This window comes from Anopheles aquasalis, chromosome 2, assembly GCF_943734665.1.
Source record: "Anopheles aquasalis chromosome 2, idAnoAquaMG_Q_19, whole genome shotgun sequence".
Lineage (NCBI taxonomy): Eukaryota > Metazoa > Arthropoda > Insecta > Diptera > Culicidae > Anopheles > Anopheles aquasalis.
In genome coordinates, this window is record NC_064877.1 from 30,271,907 (window position 1) to 30,294,647 (window position 22,741).

The 22,741-nt window shown below is 50.8% G+C and overlaps 2 protein-coding genes across 2 annotated transcripts in view; both read right to left on the minus strand.

Annotated features, from left to right (window-relative positions):
• Positions 1-487: 487 nt before the first annotated feature.
• Positions 488-5,003, minus strand: LOC126573166 (uncharacterized). Its single transcript, XM_050233094.1, has one exon. It carries the CDS (start codon positions 3,746-3,748, stop codon positions 953-955), a length of 2,796 nt encoding a protein of 931 aa, XP_050089051.1. The 5' UTR covers positions 3,749-5,003; the 3' UTR covers positions 488-952.
• Positions 5,004-5,477: 474 nt separating this feature from the next.
• Positions 5,478-22,741, minus strand: part of LOC126572996 (uncharacterized) — a 60,507-nt gene continuing 43,243 nt past the window's right edge. The window contains exon 3 of the mRNA XM_050232750.1: positions 5,478-5,587. Within this exon, the coding sequence (XP_050088707.1) occupies positions 5,478-5,587 (110 nt within the window). The remainder of the gene's footprint in view (positions 5,588-22,741) is intronic.

The window sequence follows — 22,741 nt, forward strand, 5'->3', positions numbered from 1 at the left end:
GGAGGGATGGTTGGAATTGGGAAAAGAACGTCACGCCTGTATCGCCAAACTTAATTCATGCAGAATGTGAATTGTGCACTCTCATTGTGGCCTACGGACGTACAAGCTGCTGTCAAAACAAGCTGCGTGTGAATACAAGTGTACCGAGAACTTGTCCTCGCTCCGACTGGCTCCGGCTGGCGGATTTCAAGGTAAATGAGATTATCCATGTTTGTGCGTCCATTGCGATTGTTTTTTTCTAGTCGATGTACCAAGTACTGAATACGGAAAGCTACTAATCTTCGAAGGTCGATGGAGGTGGAGGATGTATTTGCCGGAAACCAAACTCATTACTCGAGGAAGCAATTACTTGAACCCCTGGGAGAAGTAGAGAACAGTGCGTAACAGTGTCCTGTGTTGTAGTCGAGTGTAGAACAAAGGAAAAACGAAACAAAAGAAGAAAAACCAAACAAAAAAACAATAGTCCGTATTGTTTGTAAGTTTAAATAAAAAAATCTTTTCTATATTTGGTCAATAAATTAAAAAAAAAAATTCGTGAGATGGTGTGAGAGCTTTAGCTGTTTTCTAATTAATGCACGTTTAACGAACAGACACAAACACACCCCGCCGCACTCGCCAGTCTGCTGTAGTGCATTGTGTGCGTTGTTGTTGTTGTTGTTGTCGCGATTGTACTTGTGTTCCGCAGAGTGTGCTTCTCCCGTTTCCCCGTACGAAATAAAAAGCTTAATGCTTTTGGCACCCGCCCAAACATGGTGTGGTGGCTGCTGCTTCTGCTTCTGCTGCTCCTGCTGCTCCTTACTTGCTGTCGGGGCACCTATAGCACCTATCCCCGTGCCCCGTGCTACTATTCGTCCCTTATGCTCTTCCTAAACCTAGCTAAGCTCCGGCCACTGCACACTAACGCGTAACTCTGGCTGCGCCGAGCGCTCTAGATGAGCGTTTCCCTTTACAGCTACACCTCCGTCTGCTCGTCGTTGCTGGTGCAGGAGTTGGTGGCGAAGTTGCAGCCCCACTTACGCGAACTATCACAGACCCGTTTCAGTATCGATTTCTTCTGTATGCAGAGACTATTGAGCTCGTCGGAGGGATACCGCTCGAACTCGACTATGTACCCGTTGGCGACGGCCACGGCCGCCGCGTGATTTGGCGTTAGATACTTGCACGAACTACCGCTGCGCGTCAGCCCTCTGCTGGCGCCAGGGCTGCTGCTTCTGCTTCGGCTGCGGCCACTGCTGCTGCTACTGCCGGCGATGCGCACCTTGTGCGGCTTCTGCGCCGTCGCCGCCACCACCAGCTGCTCGCTGCCCGGCACGATGACCTCGTGCAGGCAGGAATCGATGACCGTGTTACCGTTGCCATCACCACCACCACCACCGACCGGTCCCAGCTGACCGTCGGCCGTGGCCAGCGCAAGGTTGGCCCCGTAGTTACCGTGGCCAACACTGTCACCACTGAATTGTTGTTGATGCTGCAACTGTTGCTGCTGCTGCTGCTGTTGCTGCTGCGGATGGTTGTTGAAATGTGTGTTGCTGGTGGTGAGCTTCTGGAGTCGCTCGTTCGTCTTCCGGTCGATACCCAGCAACCGCTTGACACCACGCCGGACACGTTTGTTGCGGTAGGCGAAGATGAACGGAGAGCTCAGGTTCGCGATCACCACAGTAAAGATCGCCAAGAGAGCTTGATCCGAAACGATGATCAGATCCACATGGCCCTGCATCAGCACCAGAATACCGTACGGTAGGTAGGACACCAGGAACATGATAATCACCAGAATACTGATCCGCGCAGCACGCGACTCTTCCCGGTACTTGAACAACGAAGAAGCGTTCGAGAGACGATGCCGGATCGACGTCATGTAGCTGAGTGCCTTCGGTGGCACATGGACGGCCGGCAGCGACAGGATGTGGTGATTGCCGAGCTGCTGCTCAAACTCTCCCGCACTGTACTTCCGGAAGTTGGGTGTCGAGTGCACCTGCCGTAGACCGGCCGGTGCCAACTCCGGCCGATCTTCGCTAAAGCTAACGAGCCGCCCGGCACTGTGGTTACGCCGCACCTTCCCCAATCCGTTAGACATCGCCACCGGTGGATGCGTCGGAATGGGTCCGCTCGTCGAGCTTTCGAGTGGCGGAAGTGACATCAGAATACTGTTGTGGTTTCGATCGTGCTTGAGCGGTGACTTGAGCACACTCGGTGGCAGTACGGCCGTCGGCGTTGGCGTCGCAATCTGCACCACCTGTGACCGATCAGGCCGATCCGGTTCATGGTGGTGGTGGTGCTGCTGCTGCTGCTGCTGGGCCGTGGCTTTGTGCGTTGGACTCGGTGCCGGCGATTGCTGGAGCAACGGTTTCAGGCACGAATCCCGATGATGGTGGTGCGGTATACTGCTGATGGTGATCGTCTCGTCCTCGTAGTGGATCTGTTTGTCGATCTTCATCGTTAGACCCTCACCATCGGCAAGCTTCTCCGAGCATGGCCGCTCCGCTATACTCGGAAGGGGATGTGGCTGATGCTGTTGGTGCTGCTGTTGCTGTTCCAGCATCTGTTGCTTCTCCGCCTGCTTCTGCGAGGACACCAGATTGAGGGCACTCTGTAGGAGCGGCGACGAACCATTCTGGCGCATCCGTTGGCCACTTTCGCGTGCCTCCGAGAAGATGCGCCAGTACATGCCGCACACGAGCGCAAACGGGATCAGAATGACGATCACAAAGTACGTGTACGAGAAGATCGTATTGTAGAGATCCTCCGAGATGTTGAGCTGGTGGATGAAACCATCGCCGGCCACCGGATCACTCCAGGCACCTCCGCCGCCACCACCACCACCACCACCGCTCGCATTGCGAGCCCATTGACTAGATTCGATGGCGGCCACCTCCTCGGCCGTCAGTCGGTTCTTGAAGAGCGTCACCGTCTTCTGATCACCCCGGAAACCGGACGCAATACCGAACGCTATCCCCAGCACCCAGGTCGCGATGATAAACGTCCACGCTTTCAGCTCCGAGATGCGCGAATGGTAACGCAACGGATCCGTGATGGCACACCAGGTATCACCGACGACCAGCAGCACCGACAGGGCACCAAGGGCGACGACCAGATCGAGACCCCAGCACCGGATTTTAGTGAGCGTCAGTTTCGCGTGCAGCTCACCATCGCCCTCCCCGTGGCCGACCGGACTCGGCCGTATCGAAGGACCATCACTTTCTTCCTCCCTCACTCCCTCGGTCGATTCCACCGGTCGATCCGGCTCACCTTCCACTCCCTCCGTCAGTTTATCACAATTGTTGCCCCCCGGCCGGCCATCATCACTACCCATCGTTCCATTTTTGATGCCACACTTGACGATGATTCGCGTTCGGTTGGCCACGGTTCTTGCTACCGTGGCTAGCGGGGCGGTGATGGCGGTACTCTCCCGGAACACCAACGTCGTCGGTGTACCGGCTGCTGTATCGTCACCGGCAGTAGCACCGTACTCCGACGGTTCCACGAGATAGATGTGCGTTGGGGGAACGTGCGACATCTCCGGTTCCGGCAACGGTGTCGCCGGCTGCCCGGTCTGCGAGGTGAACGCATTGAGCAGCAGCGAGGGGCCGAGTATGATGCAGCAGACGAGATTCACGATCAGCAGATTGATCACGAACCGGTTGGCGGTGGTCCGGAGGCTTGGCGTTACCCAGAACGACCCGAGCGCCAGGATGTTGACGCCGATCGAGCTGAGCAACAGTCCACCGACCAGACAGTCTATGGCCAACATGGCGGTTCACGCTGGTTCACGCGGCCACTAGCAGCAGCAGCTGATGTGATGGTAGTAGTCGTTGTCGTAGTAGTAACAAACGGAGACACCACCGGTACATCTTGTCACCGCCGGAATAACAGTCCTCGGCACGACCGTCACTACCATCGGAACCGCTTCCGCACACAGACACACTGGCGAGAACTTGCCGCGTCGCGTTCTGCGCGTCCACTTCTTCTGGTACGCGTTGGCCGCTGCTCTTGTTGGTTGTGTGGCACTTGGCAGGGCGCGCGAGCGAACGAGCGAGCGACCGAGCGGAGTAAATTTATTCCGAGATGCCGCGATCCAAAGGTCCCACGTTCACAAAGCGTGGCCCACGTGAACAATCTGCACCCGTGGACAGTGGTTTTTCGCACGAATAAATCAAAGTAATATCTTTTTCTCGCTTAGGTTTTGCACGATCACGCACACGCACAGACACAGGTCGTCAATATGGTCACCAGCTTGGCTGCTGCTGCTGCTGCTGCTTGACCCTTTTCTCTTCTTCTTTTAGCACGCACGGTTCGGTCCAGTGTGTGGCCGGTGAAGGTGTAGATCACTTGCTGTGTAGAACTCACCGATATGAAACTGTTTCGTTCTTCGTCTTCAGCTTCATCGATGCTTCACTTAAACACGTCTGCACGCACGGTTTATTTGCGATTTCACGATTCAAACGCACTGCAACCGTGTTGTGTTGTGGTTACGATGATGATGATGATGATGCGTCGCGCTCGGTACTAAGGGAACGGTTTTGAACGAGAGGACGTTTTGTTGCAGTTCCCGTTGGTGGTACCGCCGCGCGCATCGATTGTGCCACCGCGTTGAAGCGATTGGAGATGATGCTGCTGCTGCTGCTGCTGGATGCTGCTGGATGCTACTGTTAGGCCCACCGTCGACAGCAACCACAACAACAACAACTCCTGGCTGTGTGTCTCTCTCTCTCCGCGGAACGCCGTGCGTGCGAGTCTACCGACGAGTTTGGCCCGATTGGTCGCACCGGGTCCGAGGCGAAGCAGTTTTGTTCTCCACCGGTCGGTCGGATGGTCGGTCTCCGGTCGGTTGGTCCTCGGTCCCGTCGGTCGTGTGGTGCGTGTTCACGAAGCTCACGAACTCGCCTCGTGTATGCGTGATGATGATGATGATGATGACGGCGACTACGGCGAGCTTCGGCGCTTCACGGGGCCGGTTCTTACCGCGGTTCTTGGCTCCTGGCTCTCGCTCTCTCTCTCTCTCTCTCTCTCTCTCTCTCTCTCTCTCTCTCTCTCTCTTTTTATCTCTCGCTCTCGCGTTGTGTTTTTTTGATCCCGTCCCGTTGCGGGACACCAGCCTCTTTCCACCGCCACCTGTGCTGTGTGGTGCTACCACAACACAAAGTGATCGCGAAGAAGCCGCTTCGGTCGCGGCCACCACCACCAGCCGGCCACTGTCACCGCAAATTGATTGACTTCCACGGGACTGCGAGCGAGCGAGTGCCCGACTGTGCGCCCGGTGACGATGGCCGATGGGCTTGGGGTACCGTGATTTTTTTTTATAATATTATTCCTTTCCTTTCCACTCCGCTGCGGCACCATCCAAGTCCTCCAAGGAGGGTAGGCCCAGCAGAAGGATGAGAGGTGGGTTCGATGCCACCTTCAGTGGCGCTCCGTGGCGGGCGCGTGCACTCGCCCGTTTCGTTGACCTTGCGCTGTCCCAATCTTTAAAGTTCCGTGTATCACTTCTTGGATTCGCCGTCGCGATTATGTCCACCTCTTCTCGTCGTCGTTGTCGCTAACTCCCGGCCGGTTGTTAAGGAGCGCCAGTGCGGTGCATTGCGTGATGGTTCTGCAAAGAACAGAATGGAGAAGAAGCAAAAGTTGCGGATCAATATTGAGTACACCGATTCCCTGAGAGGTTATTTCTGGTCCCCCCCCCCCCCCCCCCCCCCCCGGGAGGGTTACGTTGGGTGATTATGAGCTAGCAATCGTATCGGCGGCCCGTGGGTCTGGCTTGTGTAACTTTGATCGGTAAATGGCCGGTCCGGTAACCGGCCAGGATCCTTTATCGAATGGCCATCGATTATGCATCAATACCCAAGGAGACGACGAGGTGGCAAGCGGCCACGTCATATCATTTCGAGGGTGGCAGACATTAAGATCGGACCCTTTATTGGCCAACACTATACACCAATCCGTTCTCTCTAGAGGCGAGGTTATTTATGTCTATTACAACATCAGGCCACCAGGGCTCCAAAGTCTGCAAACGCCGTTCACTGGCCTCATTCTTGGTTCGTAAAAGACGATCCGATGGCTTCAGTGTGGCAACTATTCGAGGGCCGGCCACCTTGCGTGATTAGAATAGAAAGAGTGGCGATAGTGTTATCGAGTGATTTGACAGCGCTGGACAAAGGGGTGACGATCCAACTCACCCCAAAAAAAAAAAGGAACAAGAAGTAGAAAGAGGACCTCCGAGGGTAGGTCTAAAGTCGAATCAAGCAGGCGTTGCGTGGTGTTACATCATCCGGGCGCCATGTTATCGCCCTGTAACGGTGTTCCAGAATCTTCCGACTGTGTCCCTCTCTCTCTCTCGCTTTCACTCTTGATGAGGTGACGGAGAATGATTAATATTTAATTTCCCAGACACTGAAGGCTACCGAGAACGGAGTGCGAGCTTCGTACAAGAACAGCAAGTGATTAGATATTTCCATCATGGCGGCGAGTATGGAGAGGACCATGTTGGTAGGCCATGATAATCATGGTTTGTAGGTTATGTTCTAATTCATTTCCATCGTTGTATCCACTTCCCCCCCTTCCCCACCAAGCTATCGGTCGGTCAGTCGTCGGCGGAATCACGAATCTTTGTTAATGCGGTGTCCAGACATCGAAAAGGACATCGGAAGCGGTGCTTGATGCTTTGAAAGCACAGCGAGACTGTCTCATTAACCCTCGGTTGGGCACCCGGCGTTTACCCCTTCGTTGGGCACCCGGGTACCCGGGTACCCCACTCATGTGCACAGCATAGCTAAGTGATTGTATCGCGGCATTTGTCGATTTTATGGCCAAAAATGATTCGCCACAACCTTTTTAAAGGCATTAGCATCTTTTAATGGTAATAACAGCCAGTCAAAACAATAATAAAGCAATAATTAGCCAATCGCTAGGTCTTGCCAAGCAGGTCGTAGACATCGGATAGAGAAGGAAATGCTTATTTTGGATTAATTACATCGTATAATAAAACTGCTTTAAGTCAAAACATCAACAAAATCGTTTTAGTCTAAACAAATTAATCAATTATGGCATGTTACTTGATTCTCACACTCGGGCCTTGACTCGGGTTGGCACAGAGTCAAGTAAAAGTCAGTCGTGCAAATCCGTCTGATACAGTGGTCACATTCTGTTCCGTTCCGTTGTGATAAAAATATGGATCTACCGATCTATAAAAGGTGTGGTGTTCTTACATTCTTATATATTTTGATCGATACTGATGTAAAATGAAATTTGTTTTACTAGAATCACCCGCTCGCAAAGAGTTGAGTTTGAAAATTCGATCGAACCAGAAGATTTTGAGCCTGAGGATAACGAAGATGACGATGACTATTTCCCGCAAAATGAAATACCATCGGATTGTGACATTTCTGGTAAATTTCGTTTCATAGTTTTCGTGAACATCTTCAATCCTAATTTATATACATAATGTCTAATGTTTCCATATTCAAACCAATTCAAAACGATTTCTAGAACATGAAAACGGCAGTGGCTCTGGCAGTGAAGATGAAGATGAATTTGACGAGGTAAATGATGATGTAATTGATGAAAGTGAAAATGAAATGACTGCCAAGGATGGCACTAAGTGGAACAAAACACCAATAATAGGACATCAAGTGGCAATGCGCAATATTGTGCGGCAAAAGAGTGGACCTACAAAAAAAACAGAGCTGCTATCTATTTTGGAAACATTCAAATTATTTTTCACTCCAGAAATAGCAGATATAATAATTCGTCACACCAACAAGAAGGCTGCACGTACTTATGATGCGTATAATTCGCAGAATAAAGACAAAGAAGCAGTTACGTGGACAAATATTGATATAGATGAATTGTATGCCTTCCTAGGAGTGTTAATAACATCTGGTGCAAACAATTCAAGCAACGACAATCCACGACATGTGGCAGTCATACTCATACCCACTGTACCGTGCAGCAATGGGAAGCAAACGCTTTCGAAACATAATACGGTTTATTAGATTTGATGATGCCAATACTCGGGACGAGCGAATGAAAGAAGATAAAGTTGCTCCGATACGAGATATTTGGACAATGGTAAATAACAATTTGGCAAAATATTACAAGCCTTCCGAATACTTAACTATCGACGAGCAGCTCTTTCCATATCGAGGAAGAACTAAAATGACACAATATATTCCATCAAAGCCGGCAAAGTACGGAATAAAAGTTTGGTGGATTTGTGATGCATTAAACTCTTATCCTCTAAATGGCCAAATTTACACTGGAAAATCAAGAGCAGGCCGAGAGAAAGGCGTTGGAGAAAGAGTGGTTAAGGACTTGGCAGCAGCTTACAAGGGATCCGGTAGAAACATTACCGCCGATAATTTTTTTATGTCAATGCCGTTAGCAGAGTTCTTGGTGTCCTGGAACCTAACCATTGTCGGCACATTGCGAAAAAACAAGCCATACATTCCACCAGCCATGATAGCACAAAAAAATCGAGAGCCATTTTCTAGCGTGTTTGCCTTCAAGGACAAAATTACAATGTGCAGTTACGTGCCTAAAAAGGGAAAATCTGTTGTTATGCTTTCCACAATGCACCAGGAAGCAAAGATCAGTGATGGCACTAACAAAAAACCTGAAATAATAGAATTTTATAATTGGTCGAAAGGTGGTGTAGACACAATGGATAAAATGCTCGGCAGGTATTCTACACAGCGATGTACTCAAAGATGGCCGTTAGCGTTCTTTTTCAATATCTTAGACATCGTTTCTCTTGCCTCCTACATAGTATATTGCGAAAACAATAAGAAAGCTGTGGTCAAAACGCACGAACGACGCCTAATTTATCGCCAATTGGGCAGAGAACTGTGTAGTTCTATTATTGAGACACGATCGAAAAATCCTCAAATAATGAGGAACTTTTCAACAAAGCTGGCGATTGAAAGTATGTTAGGCAAATCAATACATACGAATGCTGTTCCAACACCTGATTCGGAATTATCTCAGTGTCAGCCAGCGGCAAAAGTGCTTGATTCAACCGGGCGAAAAAAAGTAACCGGTGATTGTTATATGTGCCTTGGTGGGGAATCGAAACACCGCCGCAAGACAAGAAAGTCTTGCTCAATTTGTAATTTTCCAATTTGCAATGAGCATTGTGTTGATCGAACGTTTTGCGATCAGTGTAAATAAACAAGTTCAGACCATTCCCATTGGTTGATTCCCTTTATATTCTATGTTTTTTTAAATTCTTTATGTAATAAAACAACAATAATAAACAATTCAAAAGACACAAATGTTACATTTTAATTAATTAACAATTAGAGGGCCGGTGGAAATGTTTTTTTTTTACAAAAAGTGTTGTTTTGTGTTTATAAACATAGCCCATGTGCATAGCCAACGTATGGGGTACCCGGGTACCCGGGTGCCACCTGGCGGGTGTTAATTTCATTGGGCCATAATTATCTTTAAATATGAGTTATCAAAACAATTTAAACGCCAATTCGGCTTGAAATGAGTTGTTCTCTGGGGATCCGGAGTTTCGTAAAAAAATATTGACGGGAAGGCATTCATTTTTTCGTTGAAACTTGAAATGGGTACCCGGGTACCCGGGTGCCCAACCGAGGGTTAAATATGCATGCGATTTTGGGACAGTTGTGAAGGTTACGCGAGATGGAATTGTGGAATCCGGCCAGCCGTCTAGAGGACTCTTGCTGTTCATCCTGTCTACCGAGAGTGTCCGAGATCATCGAGTGAGCGCGTGGGTTGGCTGATCCGTGCTGTCGCATTTCGTAACCGGATAAGTGATTTGTCGAGCAAGTCGTAGCGGAAAATTCTGTCGGCGCCCGGTGTTGTGTCTGACGCTTCTTCAACTTTGTATCCATGCAAACCTAACCGTAGGTCGGGCTATTCTTGATCAAAGCGGCTAGTCTGCCCTCGTGTAGCGGACTGTGTGGAATGTTTCACGAGCATCTTAATTAGCCAGTATCTCTGCATCGCGGACGACGAGATGACGAAACCGCATCAGCCGTGGCTGTACCCTAACCGAACGGTAAACAACGGGGACGAGGGGACGAGAACTTGCAAGTAATGCTTATAGTCAAATGCGGTCATCTACAGTACTGCGCCGGGGTGCGTGCTCACAAGCGTTTACCTTTCGCTAAACCCACCCGTTTTAGCCACTGTTTGATAGCGACAACAACAAAGCCCTACCGTGGCTCCGGGTCCGGGTCCGGGTCCGGCTACTACTTCTAACACAACATCCGTCCTATCTCTAACGGCATCCTAACGGCCGGGAGACCACACACTCGACACTCAAAGAGCGCATCGAGCGCACGCGTTGCGCTCAACGAACCCCCAAAATGCTGCTGAGTAACGCTGTGAACTCTCGAGATCATCTCAAAACCAAATAAAACAATCTCGCATGTGAGAGAGGGAGAGAAAGCAACGTTCGGACGCCTTGGAGGTGGAATTCCCCAGCAACTGGTCGCCTCGGGCGGCATCGCGATGTTTCCACTTGGGTATGGAATCCGAATGGCTTGGTCAGTGAGTCGGAATCCGCCGCGAGTAGCCTGTACTGATCCGAAACGGAAACAGCTGATCGGTCGGTCCAAGGGTCGTCTCGGTTCGGTGAGCATGTTTTACGCGTCTTCGCGCGCGCCCGCGCGCTCTTATGAAATGCTGGTTGGTTGCTGGTTCTGGCTTCTCGCTGTATCGGTGTGCGGCGGTGTGGCGATCGGAACGGAATCAAGTCAGGGTCATCGGAATCCAGTTCCATTCGAAGCCAAAGCGCCACTACCACTGACTGCCGATGGCCTCCGTCGGGGTCAGTGCGGACCAGCGACCACGGTACCACCCCCTAACAGTACGTGGTGCTTCACTTTTCTGCCACCCGTCCTACCCGCCGGTGTGGTCGAAGGTCGATGAAGACGGTAAACTTCAACGGTAAACAGAGCAGCAGCAGCAGCAGCAGCAGCAGCAGCAGTAGAACGAAGCACCGTCTGGCACTGATAAGACGGCATTTGGCTGCCCGGAGGGCTTGGAGGGCACGCTAGCTAGCTAGCTAGCTAGCACCTTTGCCCAAAGTTTTCCAATGCTTTCGAGAGTTTGGCACATAATTGCGCACAAAACGCGATCGCGATCGCCGACAGCCAAGGAATGTGCCCCTTGAGCTGTGCGAGCGAATTGATATTGATCGAATGCATGCGCGCTGGCTCGATGTGGCGGGGGTTTCCAAAACTATCAGTGATATTCCAAGCGATCGCGATCGATCGCGAGTCTTGTCTTGTGCGGATGTCGCACGTTCACGAACAGTTTGATCAGTCAGCGTGACTCGGCGGAGCGTGAAGGTCAACATGGTGGCAGGTGCCAGGTGCCACTGGGCGGTGCATTGACTAAAGAGTTGTTGAAAAATGATGTTTGCGGTCTGAGTGTGACTGCTTTACCATTGAACAGTGACGTCTGCGGTACTACCGGTGTCTACATTGTCGTTCAGCTGTACGAAGCAATGCCAAGAACAGCTGATGGATAGAGTAGAAGCGAAGGAATCGCCATCTTAAACAAGGCACTGCGAGATCACTAAGATTTGTGAGCTCGTAGTTCATGGGACCATCCGCTGGAAGAAGATGCGAGCGAGCAGGAATAGCCAGGGCGAACATCCCCGTTGTGGCGCCAGGCGATAAAATATAATTAAGCGCAAAATAATTCATGCGATTATTGCTTCCGGATGTGACCAAACAATGCCGCTCGCTGGATGGCGCAATGGAGGATGACACGCACAGCCACTGACTAGCACTTTCATCGACACTATGCAGAGGTATGTCTGGTCTGGTCGGGGATTACCCGTTGGCTGGCGTGTCTAGCCGAGTCGAGTCTGGAGTAGGTTTCGGATTTCCTGTTCCATCGCTGCTTGCGGATCGTTTAATGCGCTGCACGGTATCGCACGGTTGATTAACTGTTGCCAGCACCTGCCCGTTGGCAACACCGTTAGAGTGTTGCCGGTGAATCATGGTCCCTGGTCCTCCCCTGATCCTCTTGCAGTTCACGACAATGACGCCTGGACGGTGAGGTGTTTGCTACGGTACGAAATGGAAACCTCATTAAAATGAGATCCACAACGCGGATCGGAGGATCGGAGTTCCAACGACACCGCAGCCGCATAATGGCCACTAATCGGACGGAAACAGCATAACGCGTAGTTGCAGTTGGGAATTTCCGAAGAGTCGCAATACGGTGACGTGGCATCGATTTTTCGGTGGAAGGACCAGCAGGATGGTGAGCTAGACAACAAATGCCGCCCCCGGTAAACATGTTTACAGTCGCTTCCGATGCTTCGGAATCATTATCACGGATCATGAAGGATGATGATGATCCGATCGCTGCGTGCTGGGCGTACTGGGGCAAACAAAGCCCCGAAAGCCGGCCATTTTGGAAGCTCCGCTACAGAGCCGGAACCGTTGGAGTGTGTTTCTTATCTTAGAAGATGGCACACGCGCCCGTGCTGTGCGACACGCAGAACATCGTATGGCCATCGCGAGTGGCCGCCTTGTTTGGTGTGTTCATGGCGTTCGCCGCGTACGCCCGAAATCAATATTTACGCTCGATAGCGAGTCAGGGAACTTCGAAAGACTCGGCCGCTCGGCGAGCGCTCCGTGTCGTTGGAGCAAATTTGAACAATCGCGTTACAATAATCTGGCCACAGGTCCTAGTGCTGGTGGCGCGTGGCCTATCGATCGATCGAAGATCGAACTGGCCGTATCGTCATGCAGGGTGGGCGTGCCAGAATCACTTCATACTCCAGTGGCCAACATTATCACCATCTAACTGTCTGTCTCCGAGGACCGCGACTTTTACTTTCATCCATTGCGAAATGACAAACCATCGCACGATCTGCAGGAATTCGATAAATTGAAGGGAAAGGGAAATGCGCCATTTGCTATTCTCGATCTTGAAGACGGGGAAGGCAACCTTCCTCCTTGTTTGCGTTTATCGTTTGCAACTCCGCGTTCGCCGGTCCCTGGATGCTTTATTGCTTTGCGCATTAGCTTTCAATAATATTGACGCGAGCTAGACGCCCGATGTGACGGATGGAGTAAACATGGCCCCACCGGTACCTTACACCATGGCGTCTCAAGATATTGCGCTAACAAATGGGCTGCGTGCGAGGTGAATGGCAGAAGCAGCTTCACACCTGCCCGGTGCCCCGATTGCCCGTTGTTGCCGAATTGACGACCATGGTGCTAATCGCCTAATCGCTGCTTACCAAGCCCATTAGCCCCAGTTCCCTCCTTCGCACACTCCGATCCTCAGCTGCTGTTACAGCGATCCCGTTAAGCGCAAACTGACGGATGGAAGCCATCGCCGGCCAGTGCTGGATGCAGGGCTTCTCGGTACGGCACGGTACCTGCGGTATAATCATGCCGGAAGCGACAAAGGGCGCGCGTGTAAATTACAGTAATCGCGATTCGATCTCGCGGTTTCGCGTCATTATCCGGGTTCCGCGGACTCGGCAGCCAATTGGCGGTGGTCTGGCGGCGGCGGCGGCGGTGGTTGGGTGCACTATGGGGTTACGAAATGTGATACTCTCGCGGTTTGCACCCTCGGCACCCCTTCGCTAGCTGTCTCTCTCTAGCGATTAGATCCATTCATGATCGTAGGTAGATGACGAGGCGCCACGGATTCCATGAATGAATCCGAGATACGAGATGCATCCGGCGTACGCGAGAGGGAGCGTTGACTCGTGAGGATCGTGAGTGAGGTTGAAGTGTCAGCATCATACGGACGGTTGGACACGGTTTAGCTGCAACTACTCTTATCAGCAAGCACGTCCCTCTCGGCACTCCTCTCTCTCGAGAGAGAACATTTTCAGCTGCACATAATAGCGTCATCGCGATAGAATAGAAGCCAACAACAAAACGGCCATTTCGGTTCCCTGGCGATGATGTTATTTTCGAATCGTTTTGGTTTTTGGCCAATCTTTTCCGTCCGCCCTGCTGCCGTTGCTGCATAGGAAAACGGGGGTCGAGTCGAGGGGGTTTTCGGTCCGAAAACCGACGACCGTCTATTCGAAGCACGTAACATGGTCTCACAGGCTGGCTGGGTGGCTGGCTGAGATGTTGGCTAGCTAGCTGGTGCGTACCGTGGCGAGTTTACCAAGTAAACATGGAGGAAAACTTTTGATTGAAATCCGGACCCCGAACCCGGTCGGCAGCCAGTCGAGGATGTGGCCTGGGGTTCCTGCGAGCACGCCCCGGTATGCCGGTTGATTGTCGGCGATTCGGCGAATTTTTCAGCCCAATACCAAGGAATTATGCTGCCTGTGCTTCGCATATTAAGGAGAAGCAACATCGTGGAGGGAGGGCATAATAAAATTTATAATAATTTTTAGTAACTCGTTTGTAGTGTCGTTTGAATATAAAATCGTAAAATGAAGCTACTTTCGTCGAGAGAATGTTATTCAATTGGTATTAAAATCCCCATTTCGTAACCCAAACTTTATGCCACATACGATCGATCGATTCCATCGTCCTTGAATGCTGGGCCGTCCGGTGGATAAAGTTTACTCTGTCCTGCTTCTCCTCCTCCTCCCTTGGACATAGTTTCACTGCCAAGGCCAACCGGCCGGGCACTCCACGATAATTGATTCCTCCGTTGACTTCCTCCATTCTTGCCGGGTGCGTTACGAAAGGGGGAAAGAATGTTTTATGCACTTTCGAGTAGGGCAGAGAGCCCGAAAATAGCATCGAACGCAACGCATCGGGCGGAAGTGGGCGCGTAGGCGCCAAACGACTCTCGAGCCGCATCGATCGCCGGTCCGGTCGCGAGTTTGCGGAAAATTACCAGCCAATATGGCGCTAGCGGCCTGCAATCAGCTGTACTCGCCGGCCTATCGCGCGACCTTCGAGCCAGTGCGTCAGAGTGCACCGGGATCTGCATTAGAGCAACTCTGCCCCTTTTTTGTTTACTACTGTTAAACCGGATAGCAGGGCAGAGCAGACACACTTGGTGCTTAGCTGGCAGGTTAGGCATCGCACGCGCAATGCTCACAAATGTCTACATGCATCCGCGGTTGGCGCGATTATATGATAATTAGATACCGCGAGGTGCAACGCGCGGCCCAAGCGGACACTGCACATCGAATATCGGCTGATCTCGGCAAGTACGCTCCCTTTCCCATGGTGTTGCTTGATGCAACTCCGTGGCGCTACCGAAGCGAAACATAATTCCCCGGACCGTACCCGGGCATACCCGGGTGCAGTGGTGCGCGTGGAAAGAATGTCTTGCCAGCCCGTGGCGAGTAACCCTACGGTCCGCCCGCTCGACACCTTAAACCGGCCACGGATCGAGGCTCCCTTTACGCTGATTTGTGCGGGAAAGTTTCATCGAAATCTTCCATTCTGCGTCACTGAGTAACTTCCATGCAGTTCTCCACTTCTCGCAAACGCGACTGCACTCATGAGCCAGTGTCTCGGCTGTTGGTTACCGAGCGAGGGGACTGGGAAACCCCACTCAGAGTGGTTGCAGTGCATAAAATCAAAACGGAACCGGCTGCCACGCTACGGCGCCGAGGTGAAACCAACGGGGGGCGAAGCCAAGGAACGAGAAAGCCATCGCGATGTGATCGGCGCCGTTCATCGATAGCGAGAGCCAATGGCGAGGTGTAAGGCGCGCATGGTGTGCTACAGCCGTCGCTTTCGCCTCATTCTAATCCGTGGTTTTTGTTGCCAAGTCAATTCCGTAATCGATTTATTCGTCCACGGCGCGTCGCCTCGAGCTTCTGCGGCACTAGCTTTGTGGTCGTCGGTTGGATGTGAGGACGGGGTTAAGGGCTAGCAGAGCAAAGAATGAGGAGATGAGGATTCCGTTAGTTTGGAGAAACGAGGAAGAAGACGGCAGAACATAAGCGAACAGTGGCATCGACATCGTCGGCATCGATCGCCACTTTTTATTGCCGATCGAGCGAACGAAATAGCGAAGATGTCTCGGCTGGATGGCAACAAAGGAAGGAAGGCCAATATCTTCGATTATGTAAGGTTTGCAGTTTGCATAGCGATGCCACTGGATGGTGGACCACAGTGTGACCACAAACACAACGCTGAAAGGATTGAAGGGTCGCAATAAATAAAGGGAAAAGGTAATCCAGAGACGGAGGTACTAACGGCTTGTCATTAATTGGTTTTTGTAATTCGAAAAGTTTTCCTCAAAGATCCCAAAAAGCGAACCGCTCGGGCCTCGGGACAGGCTAATGTGCAAAGTTGAAATGGAATCCAGCAAAGGTCTTCAACAAACGAAACAAACTACAAATGACCAGCCAAAAGACATTATTGGTAGACGAAACACTATACTGCCATCCCTCGCGATTCGAAGTCATTAGAAGAAGCCACAAATATGTAATGGGGCGGAATTGTTAATTCCGTTGCATTCACCGGTCACCGCTCGCACTAGTTCGATCTCCATGATTTACCAACTGTATTGGCAGTGCTGCTGTAGCTACTCGAATCCCCACACTCCAGACAACAAGCAAGCAAAGGCGTTCAAATGGCGCACCCAACGTGTCTATTCTTAGACCCCTCTCGATACCGCACTCTATCGATTTTGTGAATGAATTACTGGTTTGGATTATTTACATTTTCGATCCACACAACAACAGCTGACGGGTCCACGGGCCGGTGCTTTGGAATGCAATTGAACATGCACTCCATCTCCTCTCTCAATATCTCGACGACAAGCCACCAGGTATCTTAACTAACTTCTGATCTGATTCCAAAATAGATATCAACGTAGCATCTGCAGCAACTCAACGGAAGCGTGCTGGTGTCCAGGAATCGGTCCGTGATTGCAATGACACTTCAACATCATGTCTCGACCATCACCAGTAGTGCATCTGTCTGCACTTCCGGCCTCCCGCCCATTAACGTCATGCGGTGCAGGTTATTTCGAGGTTTTTGAAACATACCATTAGAGCTTCCGCTGGACCACGGTTCTAGGGGTTTGTGCTGCAGTACACAACCTCACAAGCACAACCTGTCCGCCATTAGTGGTCAACAGTCACTCAGTGCAAACAGCTGGATCGAGCGGTAAGATTGCTCAAGATTCATCTCGTCCCAACCCATGCTGGCCAACGGCAAAACCCCCGAGGATATAAGGATGACCACACATACACTCGTACAATGTTGGTGACAGAAGACGGTGGCGCGGGGAATGGACGCCGCGCGGTCACTCTTAATTAAGGTTGCCACTTGATCCTGTGCGTGGGACTAATGACGAAATAAGTGCACGGATGGGCGAACATGAGCACGAACATGCGGCCACCATGCCGGCTGCTCGAATCAACACATCGTCGCCAAGATGAGCCGGCCAAGGCGGGGGGGGGGGGGGGGGGGGGCGGGAAAGCGCACGGCAGCTTCTCCTAATTACACGCGGAAAATGCGCCCTCCCGTTCCTTCTATTTCTCCTTCGCTCATCACACACTCGAGGTCACTCCACGAGGTAGAGGTTAATGCGCAGAGAGTGAAGCGGTTCCGTTGTAACAAGCCTTCCCACACTATCTCTCTCTCTCTCTCTCTCTCTCTCTCTCTCTCTCTCTCTTCCCGGAGAAGGTTAAAGGGAGCGACGAATAAGTGTTTTAATGAGCAGTTGACGAAAGACGTCGTTTCCGTCATGCCGGTCGGTGCCGGTGCTCTGTCCAGTCCGTTGCTAGATGCTTGAATAGTTCTTGCTCTCCTGCCCGTGATACTACTATCAGACATCCCGCATCGTAGCTTCGGTTTTCGTTGACAAAACACCGACAGCATAAAGCACACGACCGCCTGGTGATGATTACGATTTGAGTTGAGCTTTTTCTCCGTTGTCGTTCTCGTTTGATGAATGGTTGCTTCTGAGTATTGTTGTGCCGGTGAGTTACTGTTGCCAGCGACCAGACGGTACACGCGTCGATCACGTTTTGCTGGCTGGCCGGACCAGAGTTTGCTCCTGTGAGAGACTCGAGTCGCGTGCGACCGACCGTTTGACGATTAGCGCGCCCGTTGCCAGTAGCCAGTTGCCAATGCATATGACGTCGGAACATTAGTTTTGAATTAGCATTGCATCCATTCATATGCAGGCAGCGCAAGTTAATTGACGGTTGCATCTTGGCGCACGTCAAGACGAGTGGATTCAATTATTAAAAAAAAAAGGCAAACTGAAATCTATCTTGTAGAGGAATAGAGCTGAGCTCGCGGAATTTCCAAACCATGTCGCAGTGCAGCGTGGCTAAAGTTGTTTATTGAGCGCTAAGTAAATTTATCGAGCGTCAAATTACGAGTCAACGATATTCTAATTAAAAACTTCTCGAACTCGAACTCGCGATGGATTCAATTTTCTAATTTTCCATCACACCCACCGGGAACAATGAACAAATCGATCTCCCTGTGGGGTTGGGTGCTGTTGCGAACGACATTAATGTCGATGCCGCGAGCTCCGAAGCAACAGGAGACTTATGAGCACGGTGGTGGGAGGTGGAGCTACCATGATCGATGACTGTTTTCCTAAGTTTTCCACCGACCGACAGCGATAAGCAACTGGCGTGTGGTCGAACGGAAGCAAGGGAAGGCTCCGTGGCAGGTCGTGGTCGCAGGATGCTTGAATAATCACCAGAAGGCTTACCAGACGCGACGCGACCTCCCGCCCCGGGTGAACTCCGATGAACTTAAGCCAGGATAATTGAATAATGTGAGGTAACGCCATCAATTAGCGGGGAACAGGTACATTTGTTGAGCCATTTTTCATCGGGGAAGATCGGGCGCGCCCTGGCGGCGGTGGTTCGGTTCTGATAAACGAGCGGTTTGAAAAAAGGGTTTTACAGGAGTTAATTTAGATTGGGTTTGGATGAATTAAAGATGTCCCGGATGTGGATGGCGGAATGCTGGACGGTAAACACGGTACCGATAAAATCCAATTTCTTCATCCGAGTTTCCTTCTCCGATCCGAGGGCCACGCCATTATTGTGCTGTGAGGGGGAAAGCGAAGTCATTACTTGACTTTAATTTCCCATTCCCCGAACAGCAGCAGCAGCAGCAGCAGCACCAACCGTGATCTCAGATCTGGGTCACGATAAACGTCCAGGATTTATCGGACGCAGAATCGACCGGCGACCGGGACCGGCACGCTCCGTTGCGCTTCGTGGCTTGTGGCCGTGACGTGGAATGAGATTTCGGTTTTTGTCTTTTGTTTCCGCGCGCGTCTGTTCCTGCGCTGAATTGAACAATGATGCGATGAGCACCTTAATGCGAGCGAGCGAGTGGACGGACGGACGGACGGACGAGGGGACGCGAAATTTACAAGCCGTGCGTGCGGCCAATGCTAGGGACAAGCCGGTGCTGACCGATGGACGGGCGATTTAGCATATTTTTGGCTGGTGGTATGCTTGTGCCCCGATTGTCCTTGGATGCAGCGCTCAGCGCGCGCTCGCACACGCGGAGATAATTGGATGGATTTTATTGGACATTTTCGTTTACGACATAATTGTGGTCAATTTGACAAAGTTGTCTGCAGGTTGTCCGTTTTGTGACCTTGGGTAATTCCAGGCTCGCCACCGGGCGGTATCAGTTGACCAGTTTGCTGTCGGTACCGCTAACCATTCTGATACGTTCAGTCCATCATCGTGAGGAGTTTTGTAAGACTGTAAACAAATGTTGGGATTTTTTACCGTCGTAAAAGGCATCCAGTACGTCCAGCGATGGTACAGCGTTAGCCCCAAAGGCTGGACAAAACTGATCCCATTGTTCTGCCCGAATCACGGCGCGAATTCACGCGAAATTCGTGCAAAAAATTAATTCAAAAATATAATCCTTCATCCGGCCGGTGCGTGTGTCTGGCCAGTTCCCGGTTGCAATCACTTCGCGCGGGATCGGTGGAATGTAAATTGGCACTTATACGCCCGTTTGATGATTGGTTTAACACGCAGTAGTCGATCCAATTACGAGATCCATACACATGCAATCCTCAACTGTCGATCCGGCCGAACCGGAATCGATGCCACGGTGACGCCACGGCAATGATTCTCGCACCGCCAAACGGGCAGCTTATCGTACCGGGTTGAGGGAGAGCGAGGGGAGCCGTTCTGTGGTTGCGGAGAACGAGATAATGGCATAGCGTGGCGCACGAGATTCGCGAGCAAACGCGAAATTGGCGCGAGTGGCGAGTAGAATTCGGTGAATGTACAAGTCCGGTGGGGTTGAGAGCAGCGGTGGTGCGGTTCGTTAATGATAGCAACAGGTTGCTTCTGACGGTGACCTTGACTAACAGGGAAACCGGCTAGCGTATCCTTCTCACGAACTCATTAACCAACACTGAAGGTAAGACAATGAACAGCAGCAATGAAAGGCAAGCATCTTGCGCTTGCAACACAACCGATAACAGAACGGGGCTGACTGTTATCGAGAGAATCGGATTAAGCAAAGGATTATCTTTCTCCCTTTTATCAATCCATTAGCGCGGAGTTTCGAGAATTGATTTCTAGTGGGAGCAATGTCATTCCCTTGTATGTCGATCGATTGACCATGGAGTATGGAGTAAAGCGAAGGACCAAGCGAAAGAGTAGCGCCCGCGGAGCGTTGACAACATCGTGGCATCAGGTGATGCAAATCGGCACCACATCGTTGACTGACGCCATCGTGCGTCCTGTGGCATGGACCTACATGAACCACCACCACTCCCCCTCCCCCACGGATCTCACCTGTCCAAACATGCGGTGGGTAGGTTTTGACGTTAGTCAATAGTTCCTTATTTAGACCGGGGCAACGATTCCGGCCCGTTTGATCGATCCAGGCTCATCGAACTGGAACACTAGCACCACCGACGCCACGAGGCCACGAGCGGCAGCACGCGACACAACCACGTCGATGGTTTCCAGAGGGCGAGGGTTTTCCGCTTGCCTGCACTGCACAAATAGGTTGCGGTTGTAATGGAACACACAGCGGACAAGGCGTCGTGACGCGAAGTGTTGCTGCACATGTCCAACGGCAACGGGGCCCGAGGCCCGGTATGCTGGTGATGCTTTTTGGCGAAAGACGAACTGACGGCCGCCCCGCGTGATCTATTCCCACCATTTGCGCCCGCCGCTAACCGCCACGGTACACGTAAGTGGATTGTGTCCGGCGGGGGGTGGAAGGGCGAGTGTTTTACAAGACCATCTACATGGTCACCGAGCGTGCGTGCGTTCATATGTGAAGTAGCGCATCGAGAGAGCGACCGATAATCAGGCGGCGGCGTTAACGAGGTGACAGCGACGGCTTAATGAAGCGATACGCTGCAGAGTGACACGATTTTTTGGTCAATTAATGAGCTCGTTTGTGTTGGCAGCACGCCCTGCGTCGTGTGGCACCGAATGGCTGGAGGCACTTGCAGCGCAGGAGGATTTGTGGGAAATTGTGGAACAATTGTTATTTGTTTTGGTAGTCCTCGACCTACTTCTCTTCGATTAAAAAAAAGGAAAAACCTTAGAGTGTTTCTGAGTGTACAAAGCAAAGAGAGTTTTAAAGTAGAAGTTCAGAGATTTGTTGTTCGATCGGCTTAGTAATGTAAAACTTCCATCATGAGCAGCATTTCAGCATTCCAAATCAAATTTTGTGTTATTTTTTCATATTTTTTATACAAATTTATTCCTTTTTTACATTTTACATTAAGCATATTATGTGAACAATTTAACAAATAGCGTCCTTCTGTTTGAAAGTTATACTTAGTGTGTCATCTACGAAAATAATTATGGTTTGGTTTTGCTACGAAAAATCTCAAATTTGTGTCATTTCATAGCTTCAATTAAAATTAGTCTCTCTTTATCTAAAGGAAAATTTACTTTAGCGCTTGAATTCCATAAATTTTATCCATTTAATGTTGATGAGCTTTCCATGATTATTAATTGCTTTAATCGTTGGATAGTGGGTTTTATTTCCGTTTTGAGCATAGCGGCACGCCAATGACAATCTTGACCTTGAAATCATAAGGAAAAATAAAAACACCGTACATTCCAACTATTGAAGAACTGTTGAAGCAACTGTTCAGTGGCGGAAGATCAAAACAGAACAGCATTCGCTTCAACATGATTTGATTCGTCACTCCAAAAATATCCTTCACCAACCACAAACCACAGACAAGAAATGTTACAAGTGACGAGAGAGAGAGTTGCTGTTTCCACCTTAAGGTGAATGAACTTGAAATGTTTGCAGATATCTCCCCCCAAGGGCTGTCCGGAAGCAAAATAAGAGATTAGACATGCTTATCGTGGGCGGTTGAAGTACGTTGGCTGCTGCTCGCGTAAAACATAGCTCGTCCGCCTACCCTGCCGCCGGTTTTAAACCGCAAACCAACCCAAAGCCCCAAAGTCCCAAGCCCAAGGGAAAAGGTGCCAAGTACTTTGTTCGGCAATTTCATTTGGAGACAGTTTTTTGCTCCCCTGGCTTTTCACGCGACCGGTTGTTCCACTTTTCCAGCAAAGACTCAGTCGCGAGCAGTCGTAAAAGTGTGCGATAAAATGCTACTCTCGACCTCTTTTGCGTTTTTCGCGTAAAAATTTCCCCATTTTTCACCTTCAACATATTCCGGTGGCACTCACGGCGTTTGGAGCGTTTCCGTTTTTCCCTCAACCCCAGCTGGCAGCCAGCTGGCTGGCCAGACCCAGAGTTTGGGCCGAGGAGTAATGAAGCCGACAGAATGGAGTTGCTTTCGGCACCGGCTCCACGGGAAGGATATTTCGGTCGGTGGTCTCGGTGGGTTCGGCGAAAATTATGCTACCCTTGCG

Coding starts and splice junctions, on each gene's coding strand:
- LOC126573166 (XM_050233094.1), bottom strand. CDS start 3,748: ATGTTGGCCATAGACTGTCTGGTCGGTGGACTGTTGCTCAGCTCGATC.